This window comes from Heloderma suspectum, chromosome 2 (assembly GCF_057233095.1).
Source record: "Heloderma suspectum isolate Gila_16-S chromosome 2, 16-S_ref, whole genome shotgun sequence".
NCBI classification, from domain to species: Eukaryota; Metazoa; Chordata; class Lepidosauria; order Squamata; family Helodermatidae; genus Heloderma; species Heloderma suspectum.
Genome location: NC_139459.1, coordinates 221,666,038 through 221,685,318, shown reverse-complemented (window position 1 = coordinate 221,685,318; position 19,281 = coordinate 221,666,038). Strand labels below are relative to the sequence as shown.

Genomic DNA, 19,281 nt, shown 5'->3' with positions numbered 1-19,281 from the left:
GTAGCTCAGATAGAACCAAATGAGATCATTGTCTGCCAGTCAGTGATAAAAACAGCTGTTCAGAGCGAAACCAGGGACCTCCTCATCTTGTGCTGTTTTCCCTTGGCTTATCCCGACTGTTTATTGTCTTGACAGGCACATCACAACACTCCCTGCTGTGCCAGGTTTACCTGCTCACCAGTCCCTCCGGCCATACATGGTTTATGAACTGGAACAGATCAGGCAGCTGAACCGCAAGTATGGAGAGAACAGGCATTTCTGAGTCCCCCCCCCCCCATGTGTACTCTAAACAGCAGATGGGGATTGGGTGGAGCAGAGATTTGGAAAAAAGAACTAATCTGAGCAAAAGCCTAGGGTAGTATCCACTGTTAGGCCTACTTAGAGTGGACCCATTGAAATGAATGGGTAAGTCATGACCAACTTAAGTCTCATTCATTTCAATGGGTCTGCTCTAAATAGGACTAACGTTGGATACTGTGCCTAGATTGAATGATATTGCTTTGAAGGTGGAGGGATGTGAATAGCTTGCAGCCTGAATACCAACTGCATAGCAAAACAAGGTTTTAGGGCACAATCTTATGCATGTTTAGACAGAAAAAGTCCTACAACTCTCAGCATAGGATTACACCCTTAGTGACACATTGCATACTTAACTGGGCCTTTTTTGTTACAGTAGTCTGAGACACAGAAGTAGGGCTGACCCAAAACATCCCCCCGCCCCGAGTCTAGTTTCACTGCTGCATTTGTAGCTGGTGAAATGGAGCAGCCATTTAAACAATTGGGGCAGTGGGGGGGGGGCGGAATGGGGCAGGTTGTTTACACTGGCAGTAGCTGAATTCTTCCTGACAGCCACCTGGCAGGTGCCAGTTTTATTTCCCATAATTCTCCTGTAAAGAACACTACATCATCTCAGACCAGAAATGAAAGTGGTGTCAGATGCTGCTAGGAAGAGCTCCACTGCTACAGTTATAAAACTAGCAGCAGTGGAGAAAAAAGGTAATAGGGGGGGCGGGGGGGGGAGCAGGTTAATCCCTCCTTTCCTTCAGCAATCTAAAAAAATGGCTGAAAGTTCTGACTGAGCAAATTTTGGCCCAATCATAGATAAAAGTGCAGTTGGATGGGCACAACCCTGACAACCCATTCATACGTTATACTCGTAGGATCTTCTACAGAAAACGTGTCTGGTCGAATGGGAGGCTGCTTTTTTGCTTTGGAGACTCTTCTAGCTATCAGTTTTAGGGAGCCTGATCAACTTCTCCTGGGCTGCACAGCCTCATGTAAATCAGGGGTAGGGAACCACCGATAGGACCTGCAGGGCTTCCCCAACCAGCCCACATCCCCCCTCCTTATCCAGCCTGCATCCTCCCTTCTACATAACAATTAGGAACTTTTCTTTAAAAAAGAGGGGGAAAAAAGCCTAATTGCTGCATAAGGGGTTGGGGAGGGGGTTGCAGCTGGGAAAGTTTAACCTGTCCCTCCCCATGTGCCATGAAGATTTTGGCCCACCCCTAGTTAAGTGGCCCCAATAGGAGGAATTTTTTCAGGCCTCGTTGCCGTGTGTGCAAATAGATCCATCTATATAATGAGCGTGTGTGGATGATTATGAAGATGGGCGCACATTGAAGCAATGTGGCCCTTCGGCTGAAAAAGGTTTCCCACCCCTGATGTAAGCCTTCTTGCTAGCTCCTGCTACACTTTCTCACCAAAGGGGTATGAATATGAGCAAGGCAGGCTGGGAGCACCAGCCCTGCCTAACATTGTGGGTTTCTCCTTTCCCTTCCCCTCCTCTGGCTGCCCCCTGCCTTCTTGCTCTGGCTTGTGTGCTGCGTCCATTTCCCCACCCTATTCCACCCCACCCCAGTCTGAAGTTAGGACCTGGCGCGCGTTTTGATGCACTGGAGAAGAGTGCGAGTCTCAACAAGCTCCGCCGCATCCATTCCAAGATGCTCATGGACATACAGAAGGTGCAGAGCCATTATGGCGGAGCAGCCAAAGTCAACGCTCAGATGATCAGGGAAATCCTGCAGTCCCAGTGTCTCGGCTCAAGCCCCTACGGCAAACGGTAGGAAGAGGGGGAGAGGTCTTAAGCAGGACATTCATATCTCCAAAGAGAGGGAACGCAAGGCAGAGCCCTGGGCAAGTGGCCCTCTGCTACCCTGGCTCCCCCCCCATGCCAGTGAAATTAAGATAGTGGGGGCTGCTGCAGTCCCTTTGCTTGGCGCTTCTCCCCCTGGAGCCTGCCCCCTTCCCCCAGCAAGCTTAGCAGGGCAGCGGCGCTGATCCTAGCATTCACTAGAGGAGCACCACAAGAAATGGTACATTGGGGCCCAGAAGCACTCAGAGGTAATGAAGATGGCAGCGGCCACAGCCGCTTCATTCAGTGCTTCTCTGGTGAGCACCAAGCTGGAAAGAAAAAGCCATTTTTTAAATTAAAAAAGGGGAGAGGTGAAGGTGTTGCCCCTGGTGGGCCCTCTGGGTTCCACGGGACCCAGCATTTGTATCACTATGCTGGGTGCTGACACCAGATCTGAATCACCCAGCTCTCCCAGGAAACTTAGGGCACGGACACAGCAGAACAGCAGCACTGTTAGCTGGGTTTAAGAAACAGTGACTTCTGCTCAGAGAGACCTCAAGTTTGAGCTCCTACTTAAATTGGTATCCAGGCAGGCATTTGAAACAGGGGGAGCATTTGCAAGAGGTCAGCTCCATGCTGGTTACAAGCCAGGCTGGGCTGCGGGGAGGCTTATTTGAGCCTTATTTCCCACTGTTAAGTTTCTTTGTATGGCAAAAATTCCAGCATGCTGAAGTCACTTTCATGAATGCATTGAGCAAAATCCAGCCCAAGCCCTACTTGGAGTAGACCCATTGAAATGAATGCAACTTAAATTAGTCATGGCTAACTTAAGTCCCATTCATTTCAGTGGGTCTGCTCCAAGTGGGGCTTATGTTGGATTTTACCCATTTAGCTGAAGCCTGTGAGTAGATCATTCCTGTGTGTTCCTGTGGTGGGAAGCCAGAAATTCCTTGTGTGCTCCTATCATACACGTGGAAATCTGCCTGCAGGATTCATGCAAATTCCTGCACAGAATTGACTTCCATGTAGAAATTTTGTCATGCCTGAAGCAACCCCGTCAGGTGCTTCCCTTTAACATATTTGCAGCTCTGTGATGAGAACAAATGCAAAGATTGTGTGGTCCGACTTGTTGCATGGGTAATAAAATCTGGAATTCCAAATCAAGCTCATAACTTCACCGTTCTGCCAAACAAGTCAGACCTGATTGTTATCACTTTGCAATATATTTAATGAGGTCTGCAGACTGACTCCTGCATCTGTGAAAACAAAAATAGAAACGTAACATGTGTATTTACATTAACTTACCCTGCTGGTCAGGAATGGCATGATATTTACCAACAACATGGCACAACCAAGACTCCAGAAATCCATTTCATCAAAACTTGTGATTTTGCTCGTGTTTCTATTTTGCCTCATTGTTTGCTTCCTGTTTCTGTTGCTTTACCTCTTGCTTCCCCCTTCCTGAAATTCCACTTTCTGCCTCGGAAGGTGCCTCCCTGTTCATATGGGGCCTTGTGAAATGATCTTTTGCTCCTTCAGTCTGCTGTGTGTGTGCGTTTACTGTCTAACCAAGTGCGGGCCAGGGAGCCAAAGCCAGAGGCAGGTTAAGAACTTAAGGAGAGCTGTGCTGGGTCAGACCAAGGGTCCAGCATTCTTTTCCCCACAGTGGACTACCATATGCCTGGGAGAAACCCACGAGCAGGACATGAGTGCAACAGCGCCCCCCCACTCGTGTTCTCCAGCAATTGGTATACAGAGGCAGACTGCCATCGATACTGGAAGCAGTATATAGCCATCACGGCTTTACTACTCCTGTTCATACTAAATTGCATTTGTATTTAATTCTAATAGCATGTAATAGGTCAATTTATCCTGCTGCCTGTGCTGATCTTGCATGGTTTGGTCTTATGGGTTGCAAAATGTTGGTTTCTGACTTGTAAGCCAAGGTCCCAGGGAGGGATCCACGAGCTTCCTGCAAGGACAACGCACTGGCACAGGCAGCAAGGGAGAGAGGCTTGGATAAAGGGCGAGATGCAGGGGTGGGAGCAGTGAAGGACAGGGATGGACAATCCTTGTGTTTCAGAACGGAAGAGCTAGAGAAGAACCTCTGCCTTCTTTTTCCCCGGATGGAGAAGCTTGAGGGATTTACCCCCCTCCCCTTCCCCTTCCCAGTGGGAAGCTGGGGTGCCATGCACTTTGCAGTAGGGCTCCCCTGTGATCCAGGCACTTCTGCTGCCAGTGATGGCGTGACGTTGCCTATTCAAAGGGGTCAGGGAAGTTAAACTGCGACACGGGGAAGCAAAGCCAGTCCTGGCACATGCAGGTGAGTGCAAGGACTTTATCGTACTCCCCCTTATGTGTCTGCATAGTGTGAGTGCCGCCTTTTAGAACCCAGGCCTGTGGAGCTGCAGGGCTTGCTAGGTTTGCCCTCTGGGCTGCCTGACGTTGCCCAGCGTGAAATGTTGGCCCTTGATCCTTAACAGTGACAGACTTCCTGAGATGGCCGACTATAGCTACGTCAGTGTCCCTCGGCACTGTGGAGGCAGCCACACCCTCACTTACCCATACAGGCGCTATGGGAGGCTACAGCAGTTTGCCCAGTGCGTGCCACCTGTCCACACAGATGAAAATACCATGCTGGCAGTGATGAAGGTAATGAGGAGTGGGGTGAATGGGGAGGGCAAGGAAATCGGTGCAAGCCCATAGCTGCGCTGCCGGCCTTGGAGCCTAAAAGGCATGCATAGGCCCACAATTGCTTTGCATGATCAGCTACCCCACAAAAACACACACCGCAGGAGGAGGAGGAGGACGGTGCACTGCAGAGCGAGCCTTTGGTCCTCCTCTGCTCCTCTTTAGCGCTCTGCTTCCAGGTGGTGGTTGTTTTTCCAAACCAAGTTTGTTCCTCATCAAATTTATTTGATTTTAAAAAATCTTACCCTACCTTTCATTTAAACAAACACTTCTAAGGCAGCTTACAAATGCAGGCAAATTTTAAAAAAATACAATCTAGTAAACAAAACAATACAAAAATACAGTCCATAAGACAATGAAAACAGCTCAGGAGGCCAAACAATCAAGTAAAAAACGGCAGACTGACAATATCACTCACTGAGCATTGAGAAAGGCCTGGGGCTTCACCCAGCACCTGAAGGCCATTACGGTTGGTGCCAGGCAGGAAGCACCTCTGAACAGGAAATGTGGAGAGAAATGCAATAAAAAGCAACATGACTGTTGGGTCTGGACATGCTTGTTGACCTTGCGCAAGGTGCTGTCTCTCTCCAGCCTCACTTCAGCACCTGTAAATAGGGAATAATGTGTTATCTGCACACTGTAACATCATCGTCATTTCTAGAAAAAAATCTCAGTCTCTTGCTGGCTTTTACCATGTTCACTTAACAGCAGGACTGATACCTTAGTACTGTCCCCATGATAAGAGGACACCCTTTACCTGCCACCAGCTTCTCTAGGATTTATGCTAACATAAAGACTGCTGGAAAACAAATTTCTGTTGGCCTCGCTTTCCTTTGTGAACTCTTTTTACCGTTATCAAAAAGGGGATTTTTTTAAAAAACATCCTCAGGAGGTCAAAACTAGTGCTAGTCCTAGCTTGGTATTTGGACTCCAACAGTGCTTGGTGCCAGAAGCCACAGAAGAAATGCAACAACCAATGGTCTAGAGATAACTTGAACATCAGGACTGTGTTGGTTAAAGTCTGCCATCCATTGGTTTGTCTAGTTCTTTTTTTATCCTTAAACTTCTTCTCCCCTAGGCTTTTGAACTCCAATACCCATCATGCTTCAAACCACTGCCACCATCTTTGTGCCCACAGTCCCAATCCACTTACCTCCTGTGCCCTTTACTTTCCACCCGAAATACCTGCATGCCACCTTTCTCTCATGAAAGTGGTTAACGACGAGAAATTAAAACAATCGCAAAGTCAAAACATCATGCCAGCAGAAGGCAAACAGCACAGAACCAAGTTGCAGATGAGACAAGTCACTGCAAATGAAAACAGTTCCAGCAGCCTATCTGCCAAAGCAAAAGAGGCAACAAGTTAAAGAACCAAGCAGAGCAATACACTAAGCATCAAAAGCATGAATAAAAAGGCCAGAATTTGGCAGGTACCTGAAAGAAAAAGAAGGTGCCAGGTGAATCTCAGGGTGAAACCACAGAAATATTGCTTCCTCCCCCCGCCCCCGAAGTTTGGCATACAGTTCAGCTGCTGCTCATGGACCATCAGTTGCAACACCCCACCGTTGCTCTGGTGGTGATGGCAGGTGTAGCCTGAGGCCTGTTAGCCTCCCTTTTCTAGGAACGAAGGGCACAGGCAGATGTGCAGGTTGCCTCGCCGCTGGCGATCATTAAGAGCATAAGAGGAGCCAGGCTCTTTTCAAGCTCTTCTATATCCGTGTTGAGCTTGATGGGATGATGCTTTTGGACTGGTTTACAATGGATTTTAATGTCTGCCTCCAGGTTAAGGTGTAACCTGTCCTGCATTTGCATTTATTCCTAGCATGAAGAGGTAGATATCCTGGGTCTTGATGGTCACATCTACAAAGGACGGATGGACACGCAGCTGCCTTCCATTACCGGAAAGGATAGTGAGTTTTTGGTTCCATTTGCAGATGCTTTGGGTGGACTTTGCATCCAAAGAAAAGGGGAAGTGTGCGTGTGGGGGGGGGGAGGATTAACTATTTAAGGGTGCAATCCTATGCATGTTTAGATGGGAAAAAAAGTCCTACAATTCCCAGCCCCTCCATGCTGGCTGGAGTATGCTGAGAGTTGTAGGATGTTTTCCATCCAAACATGCACAGGATTGTGCCTTAAGTATTTAAGCATTATAATGTGAAGCTGGCAGAGCTGGCTTGACCATGAAGTAAGGTGAAGGATTTGGCTCAGGCAACAGAATGCAGAACATGCACTATTTTTTCAGCTTGCTGCCAATCTCTATAGCCGATGGGGGTGGAGGTGGGGTCATTTTAAAAGAAAAGAGAGCTGCAGTCCAGTGATTCCAAGCATGCAGAATGCACTGCCCCCCTATTTGTAATGTTACTGGCATGGCTATGGGACAGCTGGCTTTTACTGCAGAGACCGGGTGCTGAGAGACATATAGCAGTTGCTACAGCCAGCTAAATAACCACATCTGTCAAGCCAGATGCACCCAAATGGTGCCCTCGTTTGGGTTCTTTACAAGGCTGTGGGGGCAACTCGTTTGTGCACAGCAAAAGCATTGGAGCCCCCACCGCCCCTGTTCTTCTCTCACCAGCTCCTTCGAGACCGAGAAACAAGCTCATTCGGTCCTCCTCACAAAGGCACCAACCTACGCTCAGTGACCTTGCCAGTCTCCCGGCTCGTCCCCACACTGCTAAAATGTCTTTGCGCAGCCTGTCAGGTATGTTCAGGACTCTCAACTTGGCTGGGAGTAGAATGATTGGTGAAGAAGTACATCCAAATAGGAGTTGGGGTCTCCTCATCTTGCATACACGATGGTTTGCATTCCTCTACAGTGGTTTCTGAATAGAGCAGGACAGTGACTCTCCACAAATGGAGCTACTGAGAGACAAGCTATGGCCTTATGATTGGTTTTAAGGCCCAATTCTATGCATGTTTAAACTGAAAGAAGTCCTAGAACTCCCAGCATTCCCCAGCCAGCAATGCTGGCTGGGGAATGCTTGGAGTTCTAGGACGTTTCCTGTCTAAACATGCATAAAATTGTACCCTTATGCCATTAAAACTGTGATGATTTCTCCTAAAGATCCTGGGAATTGTAGTTTAGAGTGACGTTTGCTGAGAATGCTGTTAGATAGACCTGGCCCACCATTCTTTTCACAGAACTACACTTCCCAAGATTCCTTGAGCAGAGGATATGACTATTAAACCAGTTTGAGTCTGTAGAGTAGATGTTCCCTTTGTACAAACTATAGGCTGGTTCTGTTGTGCCTCTTCATTGATTTTGTGCTATGGGGAAGTAGCTTTGGCTCAAAACCCTGCTCAGCCCCACCCCTGTCCTCTGAGATACAAGTCCACACATTTTAAAACCACCCCTTTTTACACTCCCCTCTTTAAAAAAAAAAGGGGTGGGGAAGCACACTTGAGATGCTCAGAATACTGAATTCTGGTCCTAGTAACAATCCGTCTTTCTGCAGAATCCCATTCAGCCCTGCTTTTAGCTCAGCAGATCATATTTCCAAAACTGCAATTTGCTCTTTTTCAGCGGCTTGCATTGGAATGTTATTTTTTCCTCATTTCCCAGGGGTGGTGATGTTGGTTAAAGCAACTTTTTTACTGGCACCCTGTCCCAAACTGTGTATTTCTCCCAGGAAATTTCAAATCCCTGTCTAAACATTGCGCCTTCACCCTTCCGCAGGAACACACAGTTAACAACTTTTTTTTTTTTTACGTGATCAGTGTCGACACTGAAACCCAAAGGTAGTAAAACATGAAAGTGACTGACTGCCATTGGACTTTAGATAGGAGCTGGAGAGCATCTACTTACCGTGTAGATCTAGGGTAATTCTGGCTACATTTCATTACCCTCTCTGCTACCTGTCAAAGAGCTGCATGCAATAAGAAGAAAAGGGGAGGAGGATGGGCATTATTATATATTTTGTAAGCTCTGGGGTATGGGGAATGTAGTCAGCACTTGCTTTGCAAACAACCCTGTAGTAGGCTTCATCATCATCATTATTATATTTATTTTTTACAAAGCCTCTTAGTGAGAGTACAGTCCCTGGCTGACTGATTCTAGGTCTGCTTGCAATCTCTGTGCCTGCCAATCCATCTGTCCATTATAGAGAACTCCCTTCTGGTAGTGCCGAGGTGCTGAATGATCACATCTGAGATGTAATTGCAAACACAGTCAGTTAGAACAAGTGGACTGCATGCCAGACTGATTGCAGAGCACTGCAGGAAATCATGGAGCTGCTTAGCGTAGCCCAAGAGCACTGTTTACTTACCAGTGCTTAACCTAGGAAACGAACAGACCCTGTCAAAGAACTTTGCCTGCCCTGCCCTGCCTATAGGGGAAAAGGGATTGGAAACAGGAAGGAGGAGGAGAGGGAAAGGGAGAGATCCATCAGTGGATGGAAAAACTTAAATCACCCTGATAAAATTAACTTTCTGCACAAAGCTGGCATGAGTGGGTCAGTCAGCTTCCCTTATCAGTTTACATATGGGTGGCAACAGGGGATTGGCAACCAGAAGCCCATTATAGCTTGGCCTGAGGGCAACTTTACACATGACAGAATTAGCAGGGCACTGACTATACCTGATGTACTCTCTAATACATGAGAGGCAAATGCACCTTTTCCCTTTTTTCCTTTCCAGAGGGGTAGCCATGTTAGTCTGTTGCAGCAAAACCAACAAAGATTCTTGTGGCACTTTAAAGGCTAATGAATTTATTCTGGCATAAGCTTTCATGGACACTGCCCGCTTCATCAGATGCCTGAAGTTCTTAACTCAAATTGGCACATTTATATGCACATGCTGGGTGGGTAGGGGTGGGGATATAAACTGCTGTTGTCAGAGGGAATGGAAATGCCAAAAGTATAGCGAGTGATAATTACCTTAACAGTTGCCATTCTCAAAACATTGTTGGGTGATAACACAGACATCATTGCAGTGGTGATCACTGTGTGGTAAAAAAAAAAACACAACCCTTTGTCCTTATTGAAACCACAGGAAATAGAGTTGAATCTCTTGATGAATTGTACTTCAACAATTTTGCATTGGTATTTGTCTTTGAAATTCCTTTGAAATTCTTGAACAAAGAACACTTCATGCATCTGATGGCAGCCCATGTCCACAAAAGCTTATGTCGGAATAGATTTGTTAGTCTTTTAGGCGTCACAAGACTTTGTTAGTTTTGTTCCTTTTTTAAATTGAATGTTGGGAAAGCATGTTTGTGCTGGAAGGAGACTTGGACTAACTGTGAATTTCTACAGCAGCCTTCCCAACCCAGTGTCATCCAGCTGCTTTGGATTTCAATTCCCATCAGCCCCAGCCAGCATGATTGAGGATGCTGGGAGTTGTCATCTGGAGGGCTAGGGGAAGGCCGATACTCCAAGACACAAAGCACGTTTCCTTCTCGGATGTTACACTATAAAGACAGCGTACACTGGATCTGCCAGCTACTTTTAGAACATGGGAAACCGCCGTGAGAGCAGCATGTCTTCCTAGAACTCTGTGTGCAACAGCAAAAGGAAAGAGGGAGGCAAGGTCTGCCCAGCACTGTGGCCTTGAGGATGGGCAGGCTAGCTTTTTTTAAACCTAGCTTTGGTCATGCTAGAAAGGGCAAACTGTAGCTCCCCTGCAGGAAGTCTGATAGTTTCTCTAGACAAAGAACCAATCCAGGCATGATTTTTCATCGACGGAAGTCTCAAGGCCCATGCCTTCCTGCACACAATTTCATCTAGAGGTGTCCAGATTGGGGGCCGGGGGGAGAAATCCTTTCTTTATAAGAGAAGGTGACACAAAATTGGCATGTGTGCAGAACCCCATTTCCAAGTGCTATTGAAGGGTATTTCAGATGCCTGGCTTGTGATGGTCCATGCTTAGAAAGACAGTAGCATCACTAACAGTCAGTGGATGGAATGGAAGCAGGGCTTAATTTGACCCAGGGCTCAGGCTGGGGACCAGTCTTTAGTGCTAGAGCTCAGGAAAAATACATTTGCACTTATATCTTCTGCTAAAGAGGAACAATCTTCCAGCTCCTGCTAGGAACTTTTCTATAGTGAGGAACAACATAGAACTCACCTTCCCCGTACACCCCTCTTGGGAATAAAACATATTCACCAGTGAGATTTACACAGCCAGATTGCGATCACTGGCAGAACAATAACAGGGGTTCTTCCTCGTAGTCTCTGTGCATCACATATATGGGTGCCGCGCCTGCACGGAGCCTCATTCGGGAAAACTTCTATAGCTGAGGAACGTTTTTGGCGGAAACCCTCCCCCACCATCCCATTGTGCATGTCCAAGTGGGTTCCCACCTGTCTCCTCAGTTCCTTTTCGACTGCTATCACGGCTGCCACTTTGGGAACCTTGTCCACGTTTTTTCCAGACTTTAGTGCTGAGGTTCTTGTTCGCCCTTTTTTTTTTTAGATAACAAGAAAAACAAAGTAGTTAGTTTTTCTTAGGTCCTTGTATATACTTTTTTCTTGGCTTATGGCATTAAAAGACCCGTTCAGAAAGTGCATCCATTGTGGGAGCAAGTTACCTCCATCTGACAGATATTCTTTATGCCTCCTTTGCCTTGGAGATGCCCACATTGTGGAAACTTGTCATCGTTGCCAATTGTTTTCCAAACAAGCCCATAAAAATTGCTCATACGGATTGAAAGCGATTTTCTGGAAAAGGGTGCTGGAGGCAGCGGACACCCAGAAGTCTCAGGCTCCATTGGGAGCCCCGCGGTCCACAAACCCACCGGATAATGATGCCTTTTTACCACCACCACCACCAGTGCCTCCACGTTCGTTCGTCTTGGGAATGCCTCAAGGCCAGATGGATCAACCTCCCCCCAGTCATCCTTTCACCATCTCCTTCTGTGCAAGCGCAGGGAACAACGAGCAACAATACACTGGGCGGAACTCTCCTAGGATTTTGTGGAGGATTATCAGTGTGACTCTTTGTCTTATTCCTCCATTCCTCCTTCAATTTCATCTCCAGATGAGGTTGTGGGTACTAGGGACAGAGTGTCTCCTTCCGAAGACATGGGTCATGGGTCATCACAGGCGCTAGGAAAGGCACAGTCCCTAGGGATAGATTTCCAACAGCCCCCAGAACACAGGATTTGGTCTTCAATGCTGTGTATACTGAGGCAGCGGTACCAATACCAATTTCCTTCCTTGCCACTCTTCTACAAACTGTGAACCAGACTTGGAACGCCCCATCATCGATGGCACCCATCTCGAAGCACCTTGAATTGATGTATATGGTCCAGGAAAAAGACTCCTCCTTTCTTTTTCCTCACCCGCATCCAAATTCAATCATCATAGAGTCGGCTCAGGGTTGACCTTGTGGGATGTAGACTGTAGTCTTCTGCAGCTTTGGGACTTCACGTGGCGAACTATCAAGCCATGATGTCACGTTATCAATTATTTTTGTGGGAGAAGATGGATTCTTTATGTACTTACGGCTTAGACTTGACCTTGTGGGATGTAGACTGTAGTCTTCTGCAGCTTTGGGACTTCACGTGGCGAACTATCAAGCCATGATGTCACGTTATCAATTATTTTTGTGGGAGAAGATGGATTCTTTATGTACTTACGGCTTAGACTTGACCTTGTGGGATGTAGACTGTAGTCTTCTGCAGCTTTGGGACTTCACGTGGCGAACTATCAAGCCATGATGTCACGTTATCAATTATTTTTGTGGGAGAAGATGGATTCTTTATGTACTTACGGCTTAGACTTGACCTTGTGGGATGTAGACTGTAGTCTTCTGCAGCTTTGGGACTTCACGTGGCGAACTATCAAGCCATGATGTCACGTTATCAATTATTTTTGTGGGAGAAGATGGATTCTTTATGTACTTACCTCCGGGAAAACCAGAGAGAGCTCGCCAGAATGTTTCAGGCAGAAGCAGTAAGACTCTCCAGACAACAAATAAATACTGCCTGTCATCAGGCGGATTGCAATGCAAAGTCCATGGTAGGCTCCGTTGCGCTACAACGTCATGCTTGATTTCGTTCAGCTGGACAAACACTGGAGGCCTGTTCTAGAACTGAAGACTTACCTTTCGATGGAGAGGGATTATTTAATTCAAAAACAGATGATCAAATGGAGTTTGTGCAAAAAGCAGGATCAATGGTGAAGAAGATGGGCACTGGACAGCCATAACAGCAACAGTCTTTCAGGCTGAGACGTTGGTTTCGACCGCATCAGCTGTACTTTCAAAGGCAGGCTACAGATCATACCCCACGATACCAGCCACAGCAACAACAGAGGAAGCAGTATTCTTCCTCTAAGTTTCATCAATCCCGCAGGGGGTCTGATACTTCTTCCAAATGGCATCTTCGACTTGGAACTCCTTCATGTCGTTCCACCTCTCTTTACTACGACTGTTGGCAACTGCCTATCTTTATTTCTCCCAGCTTGGCAGACAATAACATCAGATTCTTGGGTGCTGACTATTTTTTGCCACGGATACAAAACCAAATTCAGTGTCCTCCCTCTGGTGGGAACCCTAGGAGTTACTGCTCTGTCAGAACTGTTACACCTTGAGATGGAACTGCTGCTTCAGAAGGGTGCAATTCAGCGCGTTCCCCTCAAGCAAATAAGAATGTTTTCCTCCCAATATTTTACCATTTCCAAAAGGGATGGAGGACTTTGTCCAATCCTGGATCTGTGGCTCCTGAACGAGTTTATCACACCCAAGAGATTCAGAATGACTACGTTGACAATGATCCTTCCTCTCCTGAGAAAAGGCGTCTGGTTTGCTGCAGTGGACCTCAAAGATGCTTATTTCCACATCAACACTGAAGAAGAATATCAGAGATTCCTTTGTGTTGCGATCGGTTCCAACATGTTCCAATTTCAGGTGCTCCCCCTTGGGCTAGCGATCGCCCCGAGGGTATTCACAAAATGCATGGCGGTAGTCTGTGCGTATCTCCGACTCAAATGGATCGAAGTCTACCCATATCTGGATGACAGGCTTCTAGTAGGCTCATCCAAGGAGTCTCTATATCATACCATCGTAGTAATGAATGAATGAGACTTTTACAGAACTGGCCGAACCCAACTGCTGATTCCACACCACGTTGCTTCCTCATTTCGCTGGTGGATGAATCTGGTCAGTCTTAATCAAGGCATCCTGTTTGTTCAATCTCCTCCATCTCGAGTTCTCATAACAGACCCCTCTCATCGGTTGGGGTGCCCATTGTGTACCATTGCAGATTCAAGGTCAATGGTTGAGAACAGAAAGGACAGCTCGCATCAATTTTCTGGAGTTATTAGTGGTATGGAAGGCCTTAAAAGCCTTCATGAATTACCTACAGGGGAGACATGTCCAGATTTTAATAGACAACACTTCTGTACTTTGGCACCTGAACAAGCTGGCCGGTACCCATTTGTCCAGACCGATAGGCCTCACTATCAAGATCTATGATTGGACTGTACCGAGGGGCACCCGCTTGACAGCAATTCATATCGCCAGAGTAGACAAGACACTGGCAGATTCCCTCAGTTGAACTTACCAAGCATCCCATGAATGGGAAATGTCTACAATCGTCCTATGTTGTCTATTTCAGAGATGGGGACAGCCGTATGTGGACTGGCTTGCAAACCAGTCAAATGTGATTTACGAAAGGTTCTGCTCAAGAGCAGGAGTAGGTCCACTGTTGTTGGGAGATGCCTTTCTCCTTCAGTGGAGGAGGGCATTGTTCTATCTCTTTCCTCTATTTCCTCTGCTACCGAGAGTGATTGTGAAGATCAAGGAGGAGAAGACCAACTGTCTGTTGATTGCGCCATGGTGGCTAAGACAACCGTGGTTCACGATTCTGTCCGACATGGCCAAAGGAAATTTTCTTCATCTTCTGCTCCTGCAGAATCTAATCTCACGAGAGCAAGGATGGATCCGGCATCTGGACCTGGACATCTGAAGCTGACTGCATGGGGCTTCAAGTTCCATGTCATCACAGGTGCAACAGGTATCGGATGCTGCAAGGAAACCAGCTATCCGAAGGGTGTACCAGAGTAAATGGACAATGTTTGAGAGTTTTGCCGTTTCTAAAGGGTTTTGCCCTTCCTCAAGTTCAATTTCAGATATTCTCTTTTCTTCATCATTTGTTTGAGAAGGGTCTTAAGTTCTCTTCTATTAGAGTTTACACTGCAGCTAGCTCAGTTATGACAGGACAGATTCAGGGATATACAGTCTTCACTCACCCTCTCACTAAGCAATTTCTACATGGGTTACAGAATTTGGTTCCTCCAGTGAAGGATCTGGCTCCACAGTGGAATCTTTCGTTGGTACTGCAATGTGTGATGACAAAAGCTTTTGAAACTATAGCTATGATTCATATGTGTTTACTCTCCTGAAAAGTGGCATTCTTAATAGCGATCACGTCGTCTAGGAGAGCATGTAAACTCTGTGCTCTCCATATTGATGCTCCATTTACAGTGTTTCATAAAGAGAAAGTTGTCCTTCATCCCAACCTCACATTTCTTCCTAAAGTGGTTTCAGAATTTCACATCAATGAGTCTATTGTACTCCCTGCTTTTTTTCCCATCACTATCTTCAGACTTAGAGAAACTAAGTCCGAAACCTCAATGTCCGAGGGGCGTTGGTGTTTTACAAAGCGAGGACTGAATTGTTTTGGAAATTGAAAAGAATATTTGTATGCTGCGCTGGTATAAACAAGGGATTACCTTTATCAACTCAAAGGTTGTCTGCTTGGATAGTTCAGACCATCAAATTGACTTACCAGCTCATTGGCCAAGAGCTTCCTCATCGAATCCGAGCTCATTTGACCAGAGCTATTGCAGTGTGAACGGCTTTTGGGAGAGGGGTGGCTTTAAAGGACCTATGCACGGCTGCAACATGGTGTACCCCAGAAACGTTTGTGAAGCATAAGTTGGATGTGAGTGCAAGATCGGATTACACATTTGGGAGAGTGGTTCTTTTGTCTGTGTTACAGTAGGGCACCTACCCTCCTCCAGTAAGTTGGTTTGTCAGTTGCCCATATGTGTGTTGCATAGAGACCACAAAGAAGAAAGGCAGGTTGCTCACCTGTTACTGCAGTTCTTTAAGTGGTCATCTGTGCATTCACACAACCCATCCACCGTCCCTGCTTCAGTGTCGATATACTTTTTGATTTCGATACCGAGGGACCCTTGGATCTGAGACTAATTTTTTGCGGTCTCAAGGAACTGAGGAGATAGGCGGGAACCCACTTGGGCAAGCACAGTGGCATGGTGGGGGAGGGTTTCCACCAAGAACGTCCCTCAGCTATAGAAGTTTTCCTGAATAAGGCCCCGTGCAGGCGCAGAGCCCATATGTGTGAATGCAAAGATGACCACTTGAAGAACTACAGTTACAGGTAAGCAATCTGCCCTTATTCATGTGCTTCCTTTGACTGGGATTCACCTGTGACAAGAGTCTGTTTCTGTTTAAGCTAAAGCTGGGGAGCACCTCTGAGCACACACAACATTCTCTTCCCACAGCACTGAGTTGCCAGAGCCAGTCATATGGAACTGGGGGACAACCAGATGTCTGAATGTGGAAGGAAGGGAGAGTGAATGGCTTTCAAGCAGACTTGCATCCCAGCACTGACCCGAGCATAAGAAGCTGCCTTAAACTAAGTCAGATCATTGGTTCATTGAGCTCAATACACTGGGTGCGCTGAACCTCTTCCAGCCTGAGGGCTGAATTCAATTTCAGAGAAGCTCTTGGGGGCCACATTCCAGTGGTGTGTGGGGCCAAAGGCAAAGGGGGTGGGGCCAAAATACCACTATATTTTTGCTTAAAGCTATTGCTGCTAGTAATTAAACTTAGTAGGAGAGGCATTTCAACCTTTTAGAATGGGGAGAAAAGCTGCACAAAAGCCAGGAAACCACCCAATGATTGGTGGTTGGGGTCATGTGGGGCCCTCTGGGGAACCTGGTTGGCCAGATTTGGCCCACGGGCTGGAGGTTCAACAGCCCTGGTCTACACAGACTGGCAGAGGCTCTTCAGGGTTCCAGACAGTGTACTTCCCAGACCTACCTGGAGATGCTTTGGATTCTTTTAACCAATTCAGCCCTGCATAGAGGGGCAGATAGTTTCATATTAAAGTGTTTTCATAAAAGGGGAGTGACATCTGTAGAGGGAAAATAGTTTGGCCGTGCAAAAGGTAAGACTATTTGTTAAGCCAAATAGACTCATGACCGCTACAGACTCATGACCGCTAGAGCTGGGCATGGCTGTTCTTGTGTGTTGCAGCTAAGTCAATAGGGGACAAGCCCACGGCTCATCTAAGGCTTGCAGAAGAAGGCAGAGAAGCTCTTGAGCTGAGCATGGAGATTCCCTCAAGACAACGGTCTGACGAGCAGTCCGCCTAAGCAGAGTGACCCTCGCCTTATGCCTCAATGAGAACATGGCTCTCACCGATGAAAGCCAGACAATAAAGAGTGAACCAAACAGGAAGAAGATTGTGCACATCTACTGCTGCCCCAGGAACACAGCCATCTTGTGCTGTGCCCCCAGCAGGTGCAGCCCCTGCGCTTCCATATAGTGTTCCTGGGGGAAGGCGGGTGGGGTGGGGTGGGGTGGGAGGGAGGGAGGGAGGGAGGGAGGGAGGGACACAAGGTGGTGGGCACCGCTTCCTTCTCCAGAGGCCACCATTCCACTGGTCCTGCAGGTCATTCCTTTTATTTGTCCAAGCAAAGCTATTCTTCAATACAAGATTCTGTGTTTAAACCCATATAGAGAGAGACAGCTGATTTCAAGTGTCAACATCCTGAGCTTCCCCGTCTTTTCCTCCTCTTGTTCCATACCTGACATATATTGGCCATGTAAAGAGAGGTGCCCGCATAAAAGAGTGATCAGTTTTGTGGTCCAGCGAATTCCTGCCCTGTTGCCATTGGGGGAAAGGAGGCAGGGAGAACACAGGGCTGTTGGAAAGAACATCTCCCAGCAATGGCTGCGATGTGTGTATCCTTCAGCTTCTGCAACTTTATCATATAGAGATTAGGGACAGTTATTTTTGGGTTCCGCAGGTACAGCACATGGCAAAATGTCTCACCCTAGTCTTCATAAAGAATGTGGAATTCACAACTTTCACCAGATTCAGCAATTCAGATCTGATCTGAAACGTGACCTATTTACCATTCCAAATGTGGATAGTGATGTTTTTTGTTTTGATATAATGCACACCAGGTAGGCTTCCTTTTGTTAGCCACTTACTTGAAGCAAAAGCTGGTCTCCATTTGGCTTTGAAAATACTGAGCAGATTGCTGCTTAGTGTCTTCCATTGACACTGGTCAAACTGAGTTTGCAGCAATGCATGCAGTATGAAAGGTTACCCAATAGTCAGGTACATATCAACCTGAGTAACATTGAAAAGGGTTTGAGTTGTTGGTTGGCTAGCTCCTGTCATCTTAGTCACATGATATGGCACTGAGTGAATTAGAAATGTTGTAAAGCCCAAAATAGCAGAGGAACCCAGAGAAAATATTTGTGGGCTTCACACGGTGGACATTCATTCCCTTGATCTCAGCTGTGTATTTGAACTGATTAGTCTGTTTCAGTCAGGCGAGAAACGAATTCCACTTTTGTGTGGCCAAAACTTTTAACTCCCTTGTGAATCTTAAATCATTGCTTTAGAATTTCAAAAGCTTTCCAAACCAAACAAGCCTTGGGTGGAAAATACAACATTTGGTTTCCCAATATGGCTGTGGATCGTTCAGTGCCCAGTGACATCATACAGAATGCAGACAGACTAGACAAATATCACAGGCTGCCTCATAATGCAACAGAAGGCTTTTATTGCCTTTTCCATGCGGAGGTGCATTCGCACCGTCGCTTTAACTAAATTGTTCCTGGAGGTCAGAATGGACACTTTTTCAAGAATGGTGTTGTGGCAACTCCTATAGCCCCTCTGCTGTCCCCCAATGGCATGGCTGGCACCTAGGAGTGCCAATATCAGGCATTTGCCAGTGCACATAGACCAGCACAGGGGTTAGTGTGCCGACAATGCTGCCATCTTCATTTTAGGCAGGACACTGAAGAAGCTTAAGGGGCACTGAGAGAGAAACATGCTCGCCCCCTCTCTTTCCCAGACACCCACCCCAAAGCATAGCTTTCTCCAAAGTTCTCTGAATGTCCTAGAGAACGCTAAGATGTGCCGTGCCTCCACCTTCTCTGGCCGTTGCAGGAAAGCCTGAAGGATTGCAGCCACTTATGGTGTGCTTTGTGCAGATGAGATGCTCGCACCTCCATGCGTGTGCCAGGTAGGTGTGCTCTCCATCCATACTCTCAGTGAGGGTGTCTCGCTTAAGAATCCCCCCAGCTCCTTGCCTGATGATTAGCATGCCACTAGAGCATGCTGGGATACCAGAATCTCCAGCACGTGTCACTTTATCTTGCAGTTGATATTCACATGGCTATTATCCCACACTTTGCACCATATCAGAAGCTGTCAGCAATGTATACCATAATAATGCCCCATATCCTCTCCCCACCCCCCATAAAATCTAAATGTGGCGGTTCTAACACCAGAGTAATTCTGGGGG

General features: G+C 46.8%; 1 protein-coding gene across 2 annotated transcripts in view; it reads left to right on the top strand.

Annotated features, from left to right (window-relative positions):
* QRICH2 (glutamine rich 2) overlaps positions 1 to 18,914 on the top strand; it is a 62,057-nt gene extending 43,143 nt beyond the window's left edge. For both annotated transcript variants that reach the window (XM_084838173.1, XM_084838174.1), the window contains 6 exons: positions 136 to 237; positions 1,862 to 2,062; positions 4,558 to 4,726; positions 6,588 to 6,675; positions 7,341 to 7,466; positions 16,991 to 18,914. In XM_084838173.1, the coding sequence (XP_084694299.1) occupies positions 136 to 237; positions 1,862 to 2,062; positions 4,558 to 4,726; positions 6,588 to 6,675; positions 7,341 to 7,466; positions 16,991 to 17,109 (805 nt within the window). In that variant the 3' untranslated portion in view covers positions 17,110 to 18,914. The remainder of the gene's footprint in view (positions 1 to 135; positions 238 to 1,861; positions 2,063 to 4,557; positions 4,727 to 6,587; positions 6,676 to 7,340; positions 7,467 to 16,990) is intronic.
* The last annotated feature ends 367 nt before the right edge of the window (positions 18,915 to 19,281 follow it).